Source organism: Ursus maritimus, unplaced genomic scaffold, assembly GCF_017311325.1.
Source record: "Ursus maritimus isolate PB19 unplaced genomic scaffold, ASM1731132v1 scaffold_7, whole genome shotgun sequence".
In the NCBI taxonomy this organism is placed as follows: Eukaryota; Metazoa; Chordata; class Mammalia; order Carnivora; family Ursidae; genus Ursus; species Ursus maritimus.
In genome coordinates, this window is record NW_024426885.1 from 39,417,308 (window position 1) to 39,439,186 (window position 21,879).

The 21,879-nt window shown below is 42.4% G+C and overlaps 1 protein-coding gene across 1 annotated transcript in view; it reads left to right on the top strand.

Annotated features, from left to right (window-relative positions):
- The window catches only part of ERCC6 (ERCC excision repair 6, chromatin remodeling factor), a 69,153-nt gene extending 50,406 nt beyond the window's left edge, over window positions 1-18,747 (top strand). Inside the window, exons 10-20 of the mRNA XM_008696172.2 lie at window positions 1,524-1,640; window positions 5,271-5,366; window positions 7,558-7,773; window positions 8,212-8,322; window positions 8,732-8,851; window positions 9,277-9,371; window positions 10,673-10,818; window positions 10,905-11,606; window positions 13,326-13,530; window positions 14,118-14,196; window positions 15,334-18,747. Coding sequence (XP_008694394.1) covers window positions 1,524-1,640; window positions 5,271-5,366; window positions 7,558-7,773; window positions 8,212-8,322; window positions 8,732-8,851; window positions 9,277-9,371; window positions 10,673-10,818; window positions 10,905-11,606; window positions 13,326-13,530; window positions 14,118-14,196; window positions 15,334-15,753 — 2,307 coding nt within the window. The 3' untranslated portion in view covers window positions 15,754-18,747. The remainder of the gene's footprint in view (window positions 1-1,523; window positions 1,641-5,270; window positions 5,367-7,557; window positions 7,774-8,211; window positions 8,323-8,731; window positions 8,852-9,276; window positions 9,372-10,672; window positions 10,819-10,904; window positions 11,607-13,325; window positions 13,531-14,117; window positions 14,197-15,333) is intronic.
- The last annotated feature ends 3,132 nt before the right edge of the window (window positions 18,748-21,879 follow it).

The window sequence follows — 21,879 nt, forward strand, 5'->3', positions numbered from 1 at the left end:
TTAAGGGTAATTTTTAATCAGTGTCTGAACGATACATTTATGAAGTTAGCTGTAACTAAAAGTTGTTAATTTTTTTTTTAAGATTTTATTTCTTTATTTGACAGAGAGACAGCCAGCGAGAGAGGGAACACAAGCAGGGGGAGTGGGAGAGGAAGAAGCAGGCTCATAGCAGAGGAGCCTGATGCGGACACGATCCCAGAACACCGGGATCACGCCCTGAGCCGAAGGCAGACGCTTAATGACTGAGCCACCCAGGCGCCCCTAAAAGTTGTTGATTAATTGAACTTGTTTGTTATTGTCTGCTATTCCAAGTAAATCCTGTTTTTTCTGCATATGTACTCATATATACACACGGTGAACACACATACACGCACATACGTGTATACATACTTGAGTGAGGTGTTCTTAGGGTCTTTTAAAATGTTTTTCACTATTTTTTTTTTTAAAGATTCTGTTTATTTGAGTGGGAGAAAGAGAGAAAGCATGAGTGGGGCAGGGAGGGACAAAGGGGTAGAGGGAGAAGTGGGCTCCCCACTGAGCAGGGAACCCAGTGCGGGGCTTGGGCCCAGGATCCTGAGATCATGACCTGAGCCAAAGGCAGACACTGAACTGACTGAGGCACCCAGGAACCCCATGTTAATTTTTTAACATGTATTTTTCTGTATGTGTTATGGTCAAGCTCTTTTTATTATTCATTTTGCAGCTAATTTTGTTAAACTTAGACTTTGGTTGGAATATTTCTTGTTTCATTAAATAGTAATTTACTAGGTTGTTAAACCTATTTAGATTTTTTTTAAATAAGTATCAATAATTTATTGAATTCTTTGTTTGCCTTTAAGTGAATTGCAGAGGGAGTGTTTCCTGAGCGGTGGGTCTTTGTTTTTCTACGTACAGTTAATACGCATCTCATGTGGCTATGCTCCATTACAGAACCATATGCTCCGTCTCAGGCTAGAGTGACCTTTCATTTCTGGGATCATAGGGCTTTTCTTGAACTTACTCTCCGAAGTCCCCAGTGGGCAGTAATCTCTGCTTATTATCTGGTTGCTCCCATGGCTGCAGCTTTCCCCCAGAGTTAGCTTTTGATCTTCAGTCTTGCAGAGCAGCAGTTCCTTCGTAGCTTTTGGAGAATACAAGATTATAAACAGATTCATTTGAAAGCCGTTTTTTCCGTAGAGGATAGTCGAGAACCGAAGAAATCTCTACTTTAGAGTCTAACAATATAATAATAATAATTAAAGCAAAGTATGGAGGAAGAGTAGGGGACAAAACTACCAGTTCTTTTGTTGTATATTTTGGTTAATAAGTTTTTTAACTGATGATATCTTCTGAAAGGTACCACTTCTGGAGTATATGGAACTTAATCCTACTTTTTCCAGACCATTTTCCAACCATTTCCAGCCAATTTTGTATAACCATGGGTTGTTAGAAAAAAATTTTTTTAACATTGGAATCGATTGAGAGGTAAAAACAAATGCATTTGTTAAATATAAGTAATTGTTTTCCCTTTTGTCTTATTAAAGGTAAAAACTGCTTATAAATGTGCATGTGTCTTACGAGATACCATAAATCCATACCTGCTGCGAAGAATGAAGTCAGATGTCAAAATGAGCCTTTCTTTGCCAGACAAAAATGAACAGGTCTGTAAATCCAGGAGTTACCAACCCATTCCTAATGCGTGGGTATACTTGTCTGTTTATTCTGCTTTTCACATGCAGAATTGGTGAGGCTAGGCCTGGTCACTGTGCTGCAGGGCAGCCAGTTTCTGTATACACCTGTATGTGACAGATGAGCCTGCCGTGGCATCTGCCCTCAGCCGGACTCTTCCTCAGTCCACAGGCTTTGATCTCTCTCATTTTAACACACAGATTCCTGCAACTGCACTTTTAAACCTCTCATTTTTCTCAAGCCCCCAGCTCATTCATGCCACAAATCAGAGGCTCCAGGCATGTTCCTGGGCGATAGCAATGAACAGAGCAACTGCTTGCTCTCCTGGAGCTCACCTTTATTCTTGAGGAAGGAAGACACTCATAGACACGTACGTCACCCAGCAGGCAGCAGTGATGTGGAGGAAACCCTGAGCAGGGTCAGGGGGATGGGGCGTGTAGGGCCTGGATATGGGGAAGTGGGCTTCTTAGGAGGGATGGTGAGAGGTCTCCTCTCTGATAAACAGACATTTGAACAGAGGCCGAGAGAAGGTAAATCATCGGGTTTTTGGAAGAAGAGTGTTCCAGGTTGATGGAAATGGAAGGGTGTTGGTACCTCCAAGGACCAGCAAGGAGGCAGTGTGGCCTGCGGGCAGGAAGAAGGATGAGAGCGCTTGGAGGGAGAAGTCAGTTAGCCAGCCAGGTCACCAGGGCCTGGTGGTCACGGTGAAGACTTCAGATTTTACTGTGAGTGAGGAGGCAGTTCACAAGGAGAGACTGAGCCCCAAGGAGTGACGTCATCTGACTTAGGTTGTTAAAGGGGCATCCTTTTAAAGCCCATACTAGTGTTTTGTTATCTCAACAGATGACTGCACGTTCTTTTCAACACCTAACAGTAAATACATTGTAGATTCTCAGTGTTGAAACTATAAAGCATCTTGGAGATCTGTCACCAAGGCTGCTTTCATCCCTGCCTCTTCCCTTCCCCAAACTCATTTCCAAAGTCAGCCCTTGATATTAGCATTCCCCTTACAGGTCTCCCTTTCCCACCGGTGTCTCAGGCCACAGTGCTCTGCACTGTGTCTAATTCCAAATCCATCAGTTGCTGTGCTATTTTATTTGTCCTTTTTCATGGTCTCGCTTCTTTGCTCCACATCCTCGTAAATTAGTGCAGCCAATGTCTAACTGGTCTCCCAGCCATTGGCACTCTCCATTCCAATCAGTATTGCACAGCGTTGCTGGCTTAGTTTTTCCAAGGTTCATCTTCTTGCTGACATACCTTCATGTCCCTCTTCCCATCAAGAATCCTGATTTAGCTTATTTGTACCAATTTATTTTCACTGTGGAATCCCAGAATGTCTCTTCTTTATAATCCATGTAGCAGCCCAGGCAAATGGCTTGGAAACAGTTGCTGTTTTCCAAACATGTGCCACTTGTCTTTCCATTTGCATGTGATGTTCCCTCTCCCTGAAGGTTTTTCCACCCCACGGTACCCACCTACCCACCCACCCCCCGGCAGACCCACACACGGAAGTTTTAAGATCCCACTAGGCTTTTGATTAGAACTCCTTGAGATTGGGACTTTGTCTTACCCACTTTAAAATGCCATGTAACACCTAAAACAGTGATTTGCAGACACTAAGCATCTGGTGAATAATTAGTTCAGTTAAACTTGTACTTAACAGAGGAAAGGATTTTCTCTGTTGCCATTGTATTTAAAATACTGAAATACAAATTAAAGAAATCAGGAATTAGAAATACTCAGGTTCATATTTTCAAAAGATCACTCGGGCCCATATGAAAGCATTGGAGGGGAAGGAAAATGGAGGCAAAGGCACGAGTTAGACGGTCCTTCCAGAGTCCACAGAGGGCAGGCTGGACCTGAGCCACAGAGGGTGTGAGGCTGGCAGGTGCTTCCCAGGTTCTGTATAGATGCTGGGATGGACCTACTGCCAGACCTTTCAAAAGGACAGAGCATGGAGATAGTTGTGAGTTTATTCAGGTCGTTTGGAGTGCCCATGGCACATCTGCCTCCCCAAAAGGCAGTTATAATTGGGTCTCGGGTTCTGAGGAGAGTTCTAGGCGGGGATGTAGTTGTGACCTCTGAGCAGGGAAGGTGTGAAAGTTATGAGCAGGGATGAGGTTGCCTGGGGTGCATACATAGAACGAAAAGAGAGAAGCTGCAGTGTTGTGGAGATGGTATCAGGAAGGGCTAGCTGGGAGGACAGGAGGCCTAGGCAGAAAGGCAGGAGGAATCATGAGGCCTAGGGACTTGGTGTGGTTGGCTGCTAGGAAGTCATTAGTGAGCTCGTCCCACAGCACTTTCTCAGTGGACTTGCCCTCCAGGCTTATGCTGGGATAGGAAGAGGCTGAAAGGTGAGGATGTGGGGATAGTGATACATAATCCTTATAAGGAGTTTTCCCCTTAAGTTTTTGGAGAGTCTAAGGTGGTGGAGCACTGTCCAGAGGAAAAGGAGACGGTTTTTAGATCTGGTAGGAAGGTCAGAGTGTTGCCCCAGTTCCCAAACAGGGAGCTAGCTGTTCCCCCGAAAATAAAACAAAGAGAGGTGGATAAAGTAGATAAATTATAGGGGGTGAAAATTAGGGAATCATGACTGATAGCTTCGGTTTCTGTTTTTGGTGTTTTGTCCTTTTTTTTTTTTTTTTTTTTTTTAAGATTTTTATTTATTTGAGACAGTAGACTCCCCACTGATCAGGGAGCCTGATACAGGGCTCGCTCCCAGGACCCTGGGATCATGACCTGAGCTGAAGGCAGGCATTTAACCTTCTGAGCCACTAGGTGTCCCATTTGATTTTTTTTAAGTAGATATTGAATCAAAGGTGAGTAAGTCGGTGGGTGGTTTGGGGAGAATGAGGAGTATAGGAAGAATGCCTAGAGAATTCCCTTGGAGACCAGGAGCAAGACACTGCCCAGATGGGTGAGGTTCTCCAGCAGTGCTCAGCACTTAACATAAAGGAGTAGAGAAGGCAGGTGGTTTGAGTCAGTCTTCATTTGGAAGTTTACAAGGCAGAGTAGTGGGTGGCAAAGGTGTAGCTGCAGGAAGATGTCTTGGGTGGATGACTAGCCAAGGAATAGAGTGGACATGAAGAAGGAGAGGAGGATTGAGAGGCAGACAGTCAAGGAACGTTCTGGCATGGAGTAACAGGCACAGTTGGGCTGGGAGGATGGACAGGTCTGGTAAACTTGTGGGCCTGTGCTTTGACCTCCAGGAAAAGGGGCAAGTCAAGGGAGGGTAGGGTCCCTGGTCAGGAGTGCTGAAGTGAAGTGTGGGTGAGGGGCACAGTGAGACAGTCTGAGCACTTGGAGGCTAGGATGGAGGAGGGCTTGCGCACCTGGTCCTGAGCTTTCTTGTGGGAAGGAAGCCGACCTTCAGGGACTGTTGGGTTAGTGGGTGGGAACCAGGAGGTGGATGGATGACAGAAGTGGAGGGGCTGATGAGAAGGGGTGACTGTGTCTTTGTTTAGCTCTGAGATGGGGCACCATTTTGGCTTTTTAAAATGAGAGGTACATTGTTAAAATTGTATACGTTGTGCTTTTTTGATTAGAAAACTTTGTTGATATTTTAATTATTTTATTGTATTTTACTTTTTTCTCCTCCATAGGTCTTATTTTGCCGTCTTACAGAGGAGCAACATAGAGTCTACCAAAATTTTATCGATTCCAAAGAAGTTTACAGAATTCTCAATGGAGATATGCAGGTCAGAAGTGAATTGTAGAGCAGGGAAGAGGGGGTGGAAAGGAAGCTGGTACTAGTCAGGTTTCACGGTTACCTCTTGGAAAAACTTGGGTGTGCACCGTCACTTAATTCAGAGCCCTTCCAGAAGTAAGAGAGCATGCAGTTACATTTGAGCATGCTTCCTTTTGTCTGTATTGCAGCATGGTTACCCCTGAACCCCACATCATGTGGTCTAGCAGAAGAGTAGTGCTAGACACAGGGTCTGTAGCAGTGAGTCCTGCAGGGATGTCTGGTCCTAGTCAGAACGCAGGGAAGTGGTCCCAGACTGCTGGGGTTAGCAGGGGCATGAAGGAAGAATTATTATTATAAATGTTTGTGTAAGTAATAACATTTCAGTTATTGGCAATACTCAGCAATAGATGTTGGTGAAGGTCTGTTCAGTAAGCACGTGTAGTGGGTTTTTAATCAGCATATACTTTGAAGCTCTACATGAACTATTCAATTTCTTTGTGCTTCAGGGTCCTAAAGTGTAAATTGTGTTTTATTTAGTAGACACATAAAACTTCCTTATTCTTGGGTCTGTCCTCATGGGAGGTATGACTGAGTAACAAGTACCTTCCTCTCCGAAGCACACTTCCCTGCTTAGACACAGAGGCTGATAAAGAGATGAGTGCGGGTGGCATGGCTGCCTGTGTCCCATCCTGTCTGCAGGCTTTTTCTTCCAGAGGAAGTCATTTCAGTTCTTTGGCCGCGGCTCACCGTTTCTCTTACTTCATCTATCATTGGCCTCTGTGAGAGGTTCTTAAATCATTCACATTTGTTCATCTCTCCTAAATCTGCCCTTATCTTCATGTGCTCCAAGTTATGAAGCCTGAGGTGGTCTAGATTAGCACTGACCTGTAGATACAGAATGTAAGCCGCGTGTGTGCTTTTAAATTGTCCTAACAGTCACATTAAAAAAGGTAAAGAGAAAAGCAGGTGAAGTCAATTTTGGTAATGAATTTTATTTAACCTGACCTAAAATGTCATTTTAATATGTAATCAAAAATTTTAAATTATTCGTGAGATATTTTACCTTTTTTTTTTTAAACTATGTCTCCAAAATTGGATATTTTACATTTGCAGAGCATTTCAGTTTAGATCAGCCTTCTGTGGCCTGTGGCCACTGTGTTGGAAGCACAGATCTAGAAGCAGACAGAGGAGTTACAGATGACTCTTTGGGGGAGTTCTGAAATATTCCTGATTTGTTCGGATTTTTTATTATTTGTTTAACTGTTGTTTGCTAGTTAGAACTACCGTACTCTTTGATTATTGGCTTAACTTATGGTTTATCTTTGTCTCCTTGAGCTTTTGTACTCATGAGCTTGATTTGAGTCACACTGGGAAAGCTGTGAAGGATGCCCTCCTGCTGGGGCCTGGAGGATAGGCACCCCTGTCTCCTGTGCCCTTCTGCTGCGTGAACCACCCCCATACCTCTCCCGTTTGTGTATTTCCCGTGCAGATGTGTTGTCTGATATCCTAGCGTACAAGCAGATGGAGCTTCAGCCTCTGACTCATATATTAAACTACAGAACCTTTAACAAGGGTACTTGGTGTAGTGTGGAATGCGTTTGCTAAGTCATCTGCCTGATTTCTCCAAATTCAGGTGGGAATGGCATTTTTTTCCCACAAAAAAGAGGAGTCATTTTTTAATATGCTGTGAATTACACACCTTTTTTTCTAGTGAGAGAAAATAAATCATCAATCAACTATGACCAGTGGATGTTCGGTCCAGTAGAATGTTTTTGTTTTTAGAGAACTTACCAAGAAAAGATGATGAATGAAGGTTGATTTCTTCTAGCTCCTCGTATGCTGTGAATAGGGAGGAAGCTAAGAAGCTGGTGAAGAATTACTTTTTTTTTTTTAAGATTTTTAAAAATATTAATTTATTTTAGAGAGAGAGAGAGCGGGCAGGTGGGGGGGGAGCAGAAGGAGAGGAACAAGCAGACTCTGTGCTGAGTGCAGAGCCCATTGTGGGGCTTGTTCCCATGACCCTGAGATCATGACGTGAGCCTAAATCAGGAGTGGATGCTCAACCGACTGAGCCACCCAGGTGCCCCAAGAATTACTTTTTAATCTGTGTTACATATCGAACAGCATCCTTCCCTTCCTTCCCAAGTGCATGTGATTTTACATGGTGTAATCCAAATGCACGTAATTCTCTTATACCGTAGATTTTCTCTGGACTTGTAGCCCTAAGAAAAATCTGCAACCACCCTGATCTCTTTTCTGGAGGCCCGAAGAATCCTAAAGATATTCCAGACGGTGAACTAGAAGAAGATCAGTTTGGATACTGGAAACGTTCTGGGAAAATGATAGTAGTTGAGTCCCTGTTGAAAATATGGCACAAGCAGGGTCAACGAGTACTGCTGTTTTCTCAGTCAAGACAAGTGAGTTTACGGACCTCATATAAGAAACAATTTGGTTAAAACTTACAACCAGTCATTAAGAAAATGGGGTATAATCTTAAAATAATGATTCTAAAAGCCAGTTCACCTGCTGATACTGAGGTGGCAGCCTATAAATCTCTTTGGGGTCTTGGATCTTTCTCTAGAGTTGGTGCCCAGAAGTTGGGTTTTTAAAAAGGTTTATCATGTGATTCTAGGGTGTGAGCAAGTTTGGGTCTGAACTCAGATGCCCTGTAAGAATTAACAGTAGGAAAATACCGAAAATACTCTCGTAGTAGTTATATTTATCTGCCTCAAAGCAAGAAGCCCCTTTTAATTTAAGCCTGTTGGGGAAGGTGTGATTGTTTAGACAAATGTGGACCTCACTGGAGGTGTGTATTTGATTTTTAAACTCTTATCCCCTACCCCCCTCCCAAACAGATGTTGGACATACTTGAAGTATTCCTTAGAGCTCAAAAGTATTCTTACCTCAAGATGGATGGTACCACTGCAATAGCTTCAAGACAGCCGCTGATTACAAGATACAACGAGGTAATGAGTGAATTTAACAGTAAAGCCAAGTAGTGCTGCTCTGTGCAGAGGAAGGAAGGAAGAACAGCCTCACCGCCTGAGCCCTGCTTACATGGGGGATGGGCAGTGGGTAGAGGGAGACTTTCCGCTTCTAACTCTGGGCATTCCTGTATTCTGTACATGTGTGTGCATATGTGTAAATGAAGAATGTGTGTTCCTTCTTGAAAAGCCAACTCTGAGAGATTGCCTGTATAATTGGTATTAAAAACAGGAGCTGTGAGATGGCATCTTGACTGATCAGCGGTCTCTAGGACGTCACCCATCCTTGGTATTGGGAAGAAGTTTCCATGTGTAGAATGTGTAAAGAGAGAGGTGAAGAGCTGTAGCTAGTCTTAAATGTACAGACTAAATGTTGTGCGTCTTCCTCTAGGACACATCCGTATTTGTGTTTCTTCTGACCACTCGGGTGGGTGGCATAGGAGTCAACCTGACAGGGGCAAACAGAGTCATCATCTATGATCCTGACTGGAACCCAAGCACAGACACGCAGGTAAAGGAGTGTGCAAGTGACATACAGTTGAATGGCTGGCCCTTGGGAGGGGTCTTTGCTGCCCCTGTCAGCTTCCTCATGGAGCTCCCATCTTGGTTGTTGCCTCGTTCTCGGCTTGGAGGAAGACACCGTCTAGCCTCACAGACAGGAAGAGTCGTCAGCAGTTTTATCTGTACCATTCATTGCTACATCTGGGGGACAGAGAGAGAGAGTGCAGTTACAAACACACGTTTTTCAGATAGAGGTGGCTCAGTCTATCTTTGTCACCTGCCTGTTTATCTTCCTTAATGGGCCTGAGGTGTATTTAGTGTCATTAGCCAGAATTTTGGCTTTGGCAGGGGGAGGAAGCAGCGGCTCTCTCTGTTTCTTTTAGTGAGCGCTTGTCATCGGGAAGGGCGCTTGTTGAAATGATCCCTCTGCCGTAGGCCCGGGAGCGCGCATGGAGGATAGGCCAGAAGAAGCAAGTGACGGTGTACCGGCTGCTGACTGCGGGCACCATTGAAGAAAAGATTTACCACCGGTCAGTACCGATGGCGGCCTGTGCGACCAGAGACTGCTGTCCCGGCAGCAGCGTGTGCAGGGTGTAGCGATAGAGAAGTGCGCCGCCGGGGTTGAGCTGGGAATTTCTTAAATGTATTGGTTTAAAGAAGTGTTTTTATCTTAGAGCAATAGTTCCTGTAACTTAAAGGATGTGTGTGTGTGTGGGGGGGGGGTTGTTGTTCCATTTTTGTATTCTTTTCTTTCTTATTAAAGTAAGCTTAGATGGCTTATTGGAATTTTTTAAAAAATGTCTGAACTTGACCAATTTTCCACCTTATTCAACATCAAGGACTGCTTATGTATAAACTTTATCTTAATTGTTATTTAAGAGGAGTGTATGTATCTACTATAGTGTACCACTTTTTTTTTCAGAAAAATTTTAAGAAGTGACAATGTTGAAATACATACTAGAATTTTCACACACCATGCAGCTGTGATCAGTGTGGGTAGCCTGGTGGTCTTTGGCTTAAAGGCCCCTGACGGAGAAGTTGACCAGGATACCTGTTTCTTTTTCCATCTGTGTACAACGAGTAGGAGTTAGGGTCCCTTTAACAGTGGAGTGGAGATACTGCCACCTTCTCCCCCTCCTCTGCCAAAGACTCTTGAACTGCACCCCAGCTTTTAAAGGGAGGCTCCCTGCTTTCCGTGCACTGGGCCACTCCCAGATAGATACGTGTTCTTCAAGGCCGTATTCTGAGAGGGCAGGAGACGAGCTGTGTCCTGCGAAGGAGAGCTTCCTCTTAGACATGCTTTAGCCTCGGGGCGGTGGGGGCGCCTGGGCAGGAGTGACGATGGTGTGGAGCTTCGGCATAGGGTGTGAAGCAGCAGGTGGAAGGTGGAGGAGATGGCTCCCAGGGAAAACTTCGCAAAGGCCATGTAAGAGAGTTTCCTGAATCCCATCACAGAAGCGTCCTGAGGAGGGCAGGGCAGGGGGCCCTTGGTCCAGAAGTCCCGGAAGCTGACTCCTTCCAGCTCAGAGAGACTGTGAGTCACGTGATTGTATGTAGAAAGGTGATCCCTGACGTGATGAACCTTGGAGATTGAAAAAAGCTCACTGGGTATAAATAATAAGATACTCTTTGTAATTTAAATTCTATCAAGCATGGGAGACCACCTGATATTTTATGTACTTTCTGAATTGTAATTTTCCAAGGCAAAAAGCTTGGGGTATGATGTAGACATTTGAGCTACGGTTATCGTATCTCTCATATTGTTTTATAACTAGGATTTTGAGGTACAGCTAAACATTATTTTATACCAGTTTAATTTTTATCTTTTTAGACAAATTTTCAAGCAGTTTCTGACAAACAGAGTGCTAAAAGATCCGAAGCAAAGGCGATTTTTCAAGTCCAACGATCTTTATGAGCTGTTCACTCTGACCAGTCCTGACGCATCCCAGAGCACTGAAACAAGTGCTATTTTTGCAGGTATTAACATAAAATAATTTCACTTAAAATAATAAAGTACAGAAGAATTATGTCATTTAACTTGAGCTTGTTTTTCCCCTTTGCAGGAACTGGCTCAGAAGTTCAGGCTCCCAAACTCCATTTAAAAAGAAAACTTCCGCCAGCCTGTGGAACAGACCATAATGTTCCAATATGCAAAAAGTTCCCTGATTCTAATGCAGCCACAAACGAGGCCACATCATCTGAAGAGAAGTCTGCAGCTACAGAAGCTGAAGTAAATGCAGTGACTTCTGATCCAGGCGATCCTTTGAAAGATGCCCCCCAAACACCTAGGAATCTACCTGGCAGTGACGGACCGGGAGAAGAGGCGAGCACGGTGTCTGGACTAGAAGAGTCGTCTGTGATTAGTAGATGTGGGGATTGTTCAGATTCTCTGAGAATCAGCAGAATGGATGGGCTGTCTAGTGAGGAAAGCGTCAATGAAAAGCAAGGTCTTTGCGACAGAAGAGAAAGCTGCCAGGCTCAAACAGAGCCTCTTTGGGAGAATAAGCAAACGGAAAGTAATTTTTCTAAGCGCAAGTCAAAAACGAAACATAGGGCGCCAGAAGAAGAGCCCCTAGAGCAGCATGGGAGGCCGACGAAGAAGCCGAAGAGCTCCAAACATCGCAGAGATGCCAAGTTTGAAGGCATTCGAATTCCACACCTCGTGAAGAAAAGGCGGTACCAGAAGCAGGACAGTGAAAATGAGAACGAGGCTGTCGAGCAGAGCAATGATGATTATGTCTTGGAAAAGCTTTTCAAAAAGTCAGGTAATCTTTTTGCTGAATTTGGCACAGGTGTGCTAGGAACAGAAGAGGAATAGTGGCAGCCTTGACTCACAGGGCAGAGTGGGCTCTCAACTGGAAGTGTCTTTACTTCTAAAATTCAGATTTGAAATATATGGACATTTTGAAAATCGCATTCACCTCTCTCTTCTGAAGACCTAGAGGAATTTGAAACTCTGGGAAGCACTAGTACTTGACTTGCAAGCATGCGCAGGAGGGGTGCAGTGCTTCAGTAGGTTTGTACTACCTGAACGGTGATCGGAAGTGTCTGTACGTACTGTATTTACCTGATTTCCAACCACAGGAGATTAAAGTAACAGCCATGGGGGCTCAGGCAGGGGCAGGCCAGGGCATGCACTCCGGAAGTAGGAGGGCTGATGGCTCACATCAAGGGAGAAAACTTAGGAAAACAGACTCAACAGTTGCTCAGAACCAGGGAGCACAGACAGTACTGCACGGCTTCGTCATCTGGGGGTGCTGTCTTGTTCAGGCCTTGGCGGTCACTGTGTTCACAGTGTGATGGCCCCGAGTTACCAGAGATCGCCGTGGTTCTCGGTGCGGGAAGGCCAGGTTTCTGTACGGCATTTCAGAAAGAAACATCTGGGCCTGACACTTTTTTGTAAGGTAGTTTATTGGTAACTTCCTATTTTTTTCTACAGTTCCTGGTCATTTTCCTAGGAAATGATCTCTTTTGTCTAGTTTTCAAGTTTTATTTGCACAGAAGCATTGAAAATATTCTTGTAATAATTTTGTAAAAATTTGTTTCTGTTTCAAGGTAATTTCTCCCTTGTCATTTCTAGTTTTGTATATTTCCTCTACCCCTTTTTTGGTCAGGTTAAGCTAGTGGTTTGTCTGTTTTGTGATTTAAAAAAAAAAAAAAACCAGCATTTTAATTTATTAATTAGATCTATGGTTGTTCTCTACCTCTTTTTTTTTCTTTTATCTTTATTACTTTCTTCCTTGTGCTTTTGTTTTTGTTGTTTTGTTTTGGTGAGGTTTTTTTTGGCTTAATTTTTTTAAAAAAATATTTATTTATGTGACAGACAGCCAGCGAGAGAGGGAACACAGCAGGGGAGTGGGAGAGGAAGAAGCAGGCTCCCAGCGGAGGAGCCCGATGTGGGACTCGATCCCGGAACGCCGGGATCACACCCTGAGCCGAAGGCAGACGCTTAACAGACTGCGCTACCCAGGCAGACTTAATTTTTATAAGACTCTTTGACTTGGAAATTTAATTCGTTTGTTTTTATTCTTTCATTTCTATTGATATATAAATATTTAAGGCTGTGAATTTTCCACCAATAACTGCATTAAATTCTGATAAGTAGCATTTTCATGATCATTACTTTTTAAAAATTCTGTAATTCTGGTTTATATTTTTATATTTTTCCCTTCAATAAAGAATTGATTAATAGACGGTGTTAAAATTTTCCAGATAGCAGGGATGTTGGAGTTGTGGTGACAAAGGCATTATGCTTCAATTATTATAAAACAGGGATAGTTAATGGTCCCTACCTTCTAGAGTAGTGATGAAGGTGAGTGGCAACGGCATTTGTCAAGTTCTTGGGTCATGATAGTCACCTTGGCAAATAGCTGAAAGCGTTCATTATTTTTTCTCTACCCACAACATACTAGACTATAGAGAAGAAAAAATGTGATTGTGTACAAACTGGAATAATATGTCACTGTTTCCTTTGCTCTTGCTAGTCGGTGTGCACAGTGTCATGAAACACGATGCCATCATGGATGGAGCCAATCCAGATTATGTGCTGGTAGAGGCAGAGGCCAACCGGGTCGCCCAGGATGCCCTGAAAGCACTGAGGCTCTCTCGTCAGCGGTGTCTGGGAGCAGCGTCTGGTGTTCCCACCTGGACAGGCCACTGGGGGATTTCTGGTGCACCAGCAGGAGTAAAGTAAGAGATGACTGCTCCGCCATGTGTGTGAGGCGGCCAGACCGTCTAGGCTGGGAATAAAGCCAGGGCAGGCGTGGTAGAAAATCTCTCAGGGAGGGATTGGGTCAGCCAGATTTGCAGGATTTGGGGAAAGACATATAATCTTATGTTCTTCCCTGCATAGTCCCCTGCTCTCCAAAGCTGAGCTGTCAGGGGAAGGAGACATGATCTGTTTTGTTAACATGATCTGTTAAGAGAGGACGTTAAAAATAAGAGATACAGAATAGCGATTACACTTTAATGACATGATCGGCCAGTGTTCAGCCGTCAGTAACTACCGTGCTATTTGGTATACCCGTTTAGAACAAGAATTTGAGGAAAGTTTCCATCGTATGTTGAACAAGATATCGAGTGGTTCTTACTTGAGATGCAGCAGTTATTTCCTAGGCGAGTAAAGCGAAAAATCAAAGGGGATGAGCTCATTGCTATGAGGAATAACCTTGCAGAAGAAAACTTTTCCTGGAAAAGATGAAGTTGTTGAAAGGGCATTTTCATCTCTAAGTCGCAAAGGAAACATTTTATCGACTGTGATTCTTTTCCTTGTTTAGGAGTAGATTTGGTCAGAAAAGGAATTCCAACTTCTCTGTGCAGCATGCGTCTTCAGCATCTTCAAAGGAGAAATGCCAGGTAATATGATAGCCTGGCTGCTTTTCATGTCTGAGACTTAGTGATTGAATTGCAATGAAAACTTAATCTGATTTCAGACGTGAGGAGAAACACCGGCGTCGTGACACTTAGTGTTTGTGTCGTGGACTCTGCTTCATGAAGCACCTTCATTTGAAGCTAAAAGGACCAGGCAACTTTGTAAAAGACAAAGTCTTTTAAACTCAAATCTATGGCAGAATCTCTGTTTGCCCTCAGAAAGTTAACACAGGGGATAGGTGATGTGTGAGTTGCTGCCCTTGCAACCTGCCCCATCTAGACGTGAAGTACCAGCTCCAGAGAGCACTGCCCTCTAAAATGAAGGTTGAGAAAACTGCCTCGACTGTTGTGTGTAATTTACTAGCTGCTGGAGCCTCGTGCCCACCTCTTCCTGTCCTGTAACCCCCCGGATGCCTTGAGTGCTTCACTGAGTAAAGACTAGACCAAACTCTATCATTCAGTGCTCTCTCTTTGGTCTTTACTGGTCAAAGGTTAGGTTGCTGATAAAAGTTGAAGACTCCCAAGTTCAGACTCCTATTTTAGATTAATATGAACACATTTGGAATAGAGAACTTTTCCTGACTTCCCATGTTATGCTCTTTTAGCAGTAGGAATGTGAAAAAGTGTTACATTTGTGTTGCTGTTTTAGGGCAACTCACACGAGACGTAAAGTGGAAAAGAGTCCAAAGATTTAAATGTGAAGAGAAGGAAGCGCAGCTCTGCGATCGTTCCTTTTCCCACGGTGCCTAGATCAGGGTGGATTTGGGGGGAAGAACAGCGAGAAACCTGCAGAGCCCACGCCTCCTGGAACCGGCTTTCCTGCCAAGAGGAGGCTCGTTGCCCCCACCCTCCCCTCCCTTCTCTCACCACACAGAATGGTGATGAAGTGAAGAGTGTAGTTTGGGGGATTTGGGTTTTTTCAGAAATGTTCTTTAATGGTGGGTGGATTTCAGTGCTTGACTTGCCCCCTGTCCCTTTTTGTTCGACACTATCTCGTTCTTCCCTGTCAGCCTCACTGCCTTGGTCTCAGGTGTTCGTTTATGGCTCCTCAGGGCCTTTGGGGATATAGTGGGAGCATGAACTAGAAGCTGGTGTTTCACTGCAGGGGTCTTCTTTCTTCAGGACAGTGTCACAAGAAAGGATGGAAAGGATAATGCTTCTGAGCACTTCAGTGGAAAAGTGGAAGATGCAGAGTCTTCACCGGGGGCCCTCTCTTCATCTTCACTGTTGGCTAAAATGAGAGCTAGGAACCACCTGATTCTGCCAGAGCGGCTGGAAAGTGAAATTGCGCACCAAGAGGCGTCTGCTCCGCTGTCCTCCACCACGGAACACGATGACCTGCTGGTGGAAATGAGAAACTTCGTGGCTTTTCAGGCCCGTGTGGACGGCCAGGCCAGCACTGGCGAGATACTGCAGGAGTTCGAATCCAAGTTATCAGCCTCCCAGTCTTGTGTCTTTCGAGAACTGTTGCGAAATCTTTGCACTTTTCATAGAACTTCTAGTGGTGAAGGAATTTGGAAACTTAAGCCAGAATACTGCTGATCAACATTACTTTTTAAACTTTCAATTTCCTGATGGAAATTTCTGATTATTAATCCTATGATTAATAATCATGTTCCTCAACAGAAGTTGGCTGCATTTGATGTTTACTTTGAATGATATCTACCTCATCATTTAAAACTTCAAGGAAGAAGAAATTCATCTGTAAAACTTAAAAGTTTTAAAAATACTTGGGTTGATTTTTTTATTTTGGCACTATGAATGATGTTACAAAATCAGGGACCTGACAGTTACTCCTTGGATCACATTTGTTCCTTTCCCCAAAAGATGCCGTCAGGGAGCACATTACTGCTCAGTTAGGTGTTTGTAGACTAGAAATCTCAAGAACTGTTTTTATTGGTGCTAAAAACATGTCTTATATTCAGTCAGACCTGTTCAATAAATTAGTTCACCAATATCTGATAACATATTTATTTTTGGTGCATAGCTTTTAAACGTTTAAATTTATCATATGACACCCATAAAAAAGGAGACTTACTGTCTTTTGAATATATTAATTGCCTTTAAACAGTCTTCCTTTTAAGGTACTGTAAATCAGCAGGTGTTTTCGTTAGTAAAGCATGAAATAGCTTGGTAATGAATGATGAGACCTGTACTTGCAGAAGGTTGTAGTGTTCTCAGCTTATATTGGCTTAACTTTAAGCAAAGGGCATCTTTTCCCCCCTATGGGGACTGTTGGTTTTAGGAAAATAAAATATATTATCTTAAAAAAACATGCAAATCTTAGAACCAAAAGTGAGTACAAATAAAACAATGAACACACATATGCACACACACATCGCCCCAGACCACAGCCTATCGATACGCCACGATTACCGCGTCGTGACCACCATTGCGGCCCGCTCTCTCTGCTTACGTGCTGGGAGATGACTTTGAGCATTTTTTACTTTTATTTATTATTTGCTTTTCTAAGGATGCAGATTACTCTGTATTGGGCATCATTGTTCTCCTTATGTATTATCTTCTGTCCAGTTGTTTTCACCTCTCTTTGTCCTTTGCATTCCCTGTGACTGTCCTGTTCTCGATACTCGGTGTTCAGCTGTTTTCTGGCTGTTGTTGATGTATTTATAGTTCTGGGATGGTGGTGTTTTGATCCTCAGTTTATTTTCTTAGCTTTGATTTTCTCGTTTCCCTCTCTTTGTTGTTTTATCATCTCAGCTCTGAAGTCTTGTTTTCTTAAATTCATTACATTGCTTACATTTCTTCTAGAGCTGTCGTAGTGCAGTTTGTTTCTTGTTTGCTCTCTGTGGCATGCTGCTTTTCCTCTCTGCTTCTGTATCATGCTTGTTTTCTTCCCATGCCGGTTCTTTACATCTCGCTTATGTTTCAAGTGAGCAGCTCTGCCCATATCTGTATGTTCTTCCCTGTGACCCAGAGAGAAGGGATTTGGGTTTGGGGGTTGGGAAGAGCCTCTGCTGGGCACCATGCAGCTCTGGTTGGAGGATTTGTGTTTTACCCCTCCGTTCGGAGATTTTGTTAAACAGCTCGGGCCAAAGAATCCCTCCCCGTAGGCAGGAAATGTCGTAGAGTCATGATTCCCACCAGGATTTTCTGCTCCTTTTTTTTTTGAATTCTGGCTTATTCATTTTATTCTGTTTTTAGAGTGATTTATATATTAGAGGAAGAAGATTTTCTTATTCTCTTCAGTCTGCTATCATTATCTAAAAGTCATAGAAGGGATTTTTAAACAGCTCAATAAATCCTAAACTTGAGGATTTGGCTCAGAAGGGAGTCAAAACTCATGACTGTTTTGTTTCTGGGAAGTTCTGCTTTTATTTTTATTTTTGTAATCATTAGCCTGTAAGAAAATTGCTTCCCCCTTATTCTCAGATTGAATGCAGTTCATTATCTCTTTCTTTCTGAAATCTGAACTCTACTGAGAGAAGTTTTGTTTGTTTTTTTTTAAAGATTTTATTTATTTATTTGAGAGAGAGAGCATGAGCAGGGGAGAGAGAGAAGCAGACTCCCCACTGAGCAAGGAGCCCCATGCAGGGCTCGATCCCAGGGTCCTGGGACCATGACCTGAGCCAAAGGCTGGCTGGTGCATAACCAACTGAGCCACCCACATACCCCAAGAGTGAGAGAAGTTGTAGCCTTCTCATCACGTAGAAAATGCCATCAAAGGTTATGCTGCAGTATAAGCAGGGTGGTCCTCACTCTTGTTTTTGTCTCAGCTCTGTCACCGGCATGCTGGGACCTTGGGCAGGTCACTGTCCTGCCTATGTCTCAGTGTGGACATCTATAAACATTGTCATCATGCCTCCCAGGTGGAGAGGCTTAGAGGAAGATACTCTAAGTGTAATGTTTTTAACAATAGAGAGTAACTTATTCATTTAGATAGAATCTACTTTTTGGAACTTTAAAAGCTTTGTACAATGTAGACCGATTTAACGTATTTAATATGTTATATTGGTATCAAGCTACAATAAAGTATTTTAAAATTTTGTGAAGTTTTAAAACTTCCTTAGTTCATACATGAATATACTATGACCGTTTAAAAAATTTCAGGCAATTATTGTCTCCTCACTGTTTTTGCTCCTATTCCAGAGATGAGGACTATAGTTAGTGTGTATTCACCCTTCCGGGCTGTTTTCCACGGATTTGCAAATACATGTGGCAGAGATTGCTACTCTCATGTGTGTTTCCCCCTTCTTCCTGTACTGACGAGTCTCTGGAGTTTTCCCCAGACGCCTGGCTTCTCCACTGAAGACTTGGCTTCCCCGCCTCCCTTATAGTTAATTGTGGCCTCATGACTGGGCAGTTTAATGCGAGTGGAACTTCCAGACTGGGCCCTTAAATAAGGGATTGGTGTATACTCCTCTTGTTGCCTGAGATTCCGGCGGTGGGGGGGGGGACCTTAAGCGGTGACATGGGAGCTGCAGAAGTTGTATGTTGAGGCTGGAGAAGCTGGCCTGCCAGCCTTGAACTGCTTTCCTTCTACCTGTTACTTAAGAGCAAAATAAATTCCTGACTTGCTTAAACCACTGTCTTTTGGAGTCTCCTTATTACAGAACTAGCTTTGTTTAATAGGCGTGATTTAACGTGGGTGGGATTATCTCATCCTTACTGTTTTGCAGCTAGCTTTTTTCATTTAATGTTACATGCCAGACATCTTTTCATCCCTGAAGTTATAGCTCGACCTTCCTGGAACTGCTAGATTAAAAATGACTTAGAGTTAAAAAAATTTTTTTTAATTTTAATTTAAATTCAACTTAATTAACATACACTGTATTATTAGTTTCAGAGGTAGAATTCAGTGATTCATCAGATGCATCCAACACCCAGCTTTGCTTGTTACTTCAAGTGTCCTTAATGCCCATCATCCAGTTACCCCATCCCCCCACGCCTCTCTTCTCCAGCAGCCCTTAGTTTGTTCCCTAGAGTTAAGAGTGTCTTACGGTTTGCCTCCCTCTCTGTTTTCGTCTTATTTTTCCTTCCCTTCCCCTATATTCATCTGTTTTGTTTCTTAAATTCCACATAATTGAAAAAAAAAGATTTTCAATTTTAATGGATGTAGTGAAACTGCTTTCTTCCATTTACACTGCAGAAGAGGACCCATTCTCCACAAACTCATCAAAATCAATCTCGGGAGGTTTTGGCTTTTGCTTTGTTTTTAACCAATCTTATGGTTGAAAATACCTTGTTTGAACTTCAGTTACCCTGATTATTTATACAATCAAACATTTCCATGTTTTTTGGCCATTTGTAGATCTTGAGTGTGCTCACATCACATTTGTCGAGTTTAACAATTGGTGATAAATCTTTTAGAGTCCCTCCCCCCGAACAAAAATGAAAAGGCAGTCGCCCGCAATTATTACTGAAGCTTTTCATTCTTTTCTCTGTTCATTTTTCTCTCCACCCATCTGAAATGCCGAGTTTATCATATGCTAAGTTGTCTCTTCCTGGACAGTGGGTCCAGCTGCCTATTCTACCAACCACACCCTTCACTGTTGACTTTGTGCTATGTTTTGCTATGACAGGCAAGTTCCTAGTCCTTCCGGCCTCTGCCCCCATTGTCTTGTGCATTTCCTGTTCCAGGTAAATCTTAGAATCCGTTTATTATGTCACTAAGATTGTGTTGCTCTTTTGATTGGGATTGCATTCGTTTATTCATTGATTCGAGGTAATAGACTTCTTCAAATTAATACAGTTTTTCCCATTAGGATCATGATAGGTCTCATTAAAGTATTTTATATTCTTGGATAAAATTTTAATAACTTTTTTCATAGAGGTCTCACCACATTTCATATTAGGCTTATTCCTAGGTATTTTATAGATTTTTAGTTTTGGTTGGGGATCTATCTTACATAAAAATGTGGAGAATTAGAACATCCATGTATCTACTTTGCATATGATGTCATCATACAGAAGTTTTAAATTTAAGTATAGTCAAATTCAGTCTCCTTTCCATGTTTTGTTTCCTTATTTAAGAGTCCTTTTCCTAATCTGAGGTCATGATTGCAGTCTCATAAATTTTCTTGTAAATTCCATATGGATAGTTTTCCTAACACCGCTAAAAAAAATAGCCCATCCTTTCCCTCTGATTTGTGAAGCTATCTCTATGATTATATCAAACTTTCATATAATTATGGAACCGTATCTGGGCTCTGTATTCTGTTAAATCGGTCCTCTTAGCTAACTTTACCAATAACCCACTGTTTTAATCATTGTAGCTTTATAATTGTTTATCACATGGAAGAATGAGTCCCCTCGTCTTCCAAAAATGCCTTAGCTCCTGGTTCCATGTAAATTTGGGGATCAGGTTGTCACATTTAGATTCTTGTTTTCAAAATTGTAATGATTTATACAGATTATTTGGGGAGGATCGTTTATGATCTTGAGTTTCTCTTCGTTGAATAGGGCATATCACTCCATTTTTAATACGAATTTATTACGAAGACATAAAATTCCACTATATCTTTCACTTACAATAAGGTCAGGCACATCTTACATTTATGCCTGATTATCTTATGGTTTTGGTTGCTGTAGTGTAAATGATGTTAAAAAGACATTTTCTAGTTCGTAAGAATACTGCTGATTTTACATATTGGTGTGTATCTAGCAACCTTGCTAAACTATTTTACTAATTTACAGCTTATTCTCATATAGTCTAGGTATTCTGGATATCATCTATAAATAATGTCAGGATTGTCTCTTCAATACTATTACCTCTTACTTTTTCTTACTTAAGTAATTCCTCTACCCCAATGTTAGCCAGGAAAGGTGAATAGTGTGGCCACCTGTGTCTTGTTCCTATTTCAGTGAGGAATATTTCCCATGTGTCAAGAATATTTGCGATGTTTCTGGTTGATCCTTTTTATTTTATTTCATTGAGATTTTATTTCTTTGAGAGCGCAAAAAGGGGAGAGGGAAAAGCAGGCTCCCTGCCAAACAGGGAGCCCGATGCAGGACCCTGGGATTATGACTTGAGCTGAAGGCAGAGGCTTAACCGCCTGAGCCACCCAGGCATCCAGGTTGATAACTTTTTAATGAGTTAAGAACTTCTATTCCTATTCCTAGCTTGCAAATTATTTTTATTAAGAATGAATGTTTAAATTTTCAGTTGCGTTTTCTGCATTTATTGAGATGATAATACTTTCTTTAATCTGCTAACATGCTGAATTGGATTAGTACAATAGATCTAGTTTTTGTTGAGTCAACTCATTCAGTCCTTCTTGGGATGTTCTCAATACTGGGTTGGAGGTGGGAGATCCCTACTGAGTTGTGATGTATTTTGCTTTTAATATATTGCTGGTTTCAGCTGGCTAATACCTTGATTTTAACCCTTTGGTTCATAAAGGAATTTATAGATTTTTTTTCTCTCAGTTTTTGATGTGCTCTCTATGTATGTACACTGTGTGTGTGTGGGGGGGTTATTCTACTCTTGGAAAATGAATTGGGACACCCCTCACTTTGTTCTAAGAAGAGCTCATACCACACGGGAATGATACATTTGATAGAACATTTGATAGAATGCTTGTAAAACTCTGGGTTTGGTACCTTTGGGTGAATGTCTCAGCTTGATCCTTAGGCTCATTAAATTGATTCTTAACAATTCTGTTAGTCTGTCTATGCCTTGCTGTGTTTCTTTTAATTTCACAGTAAATT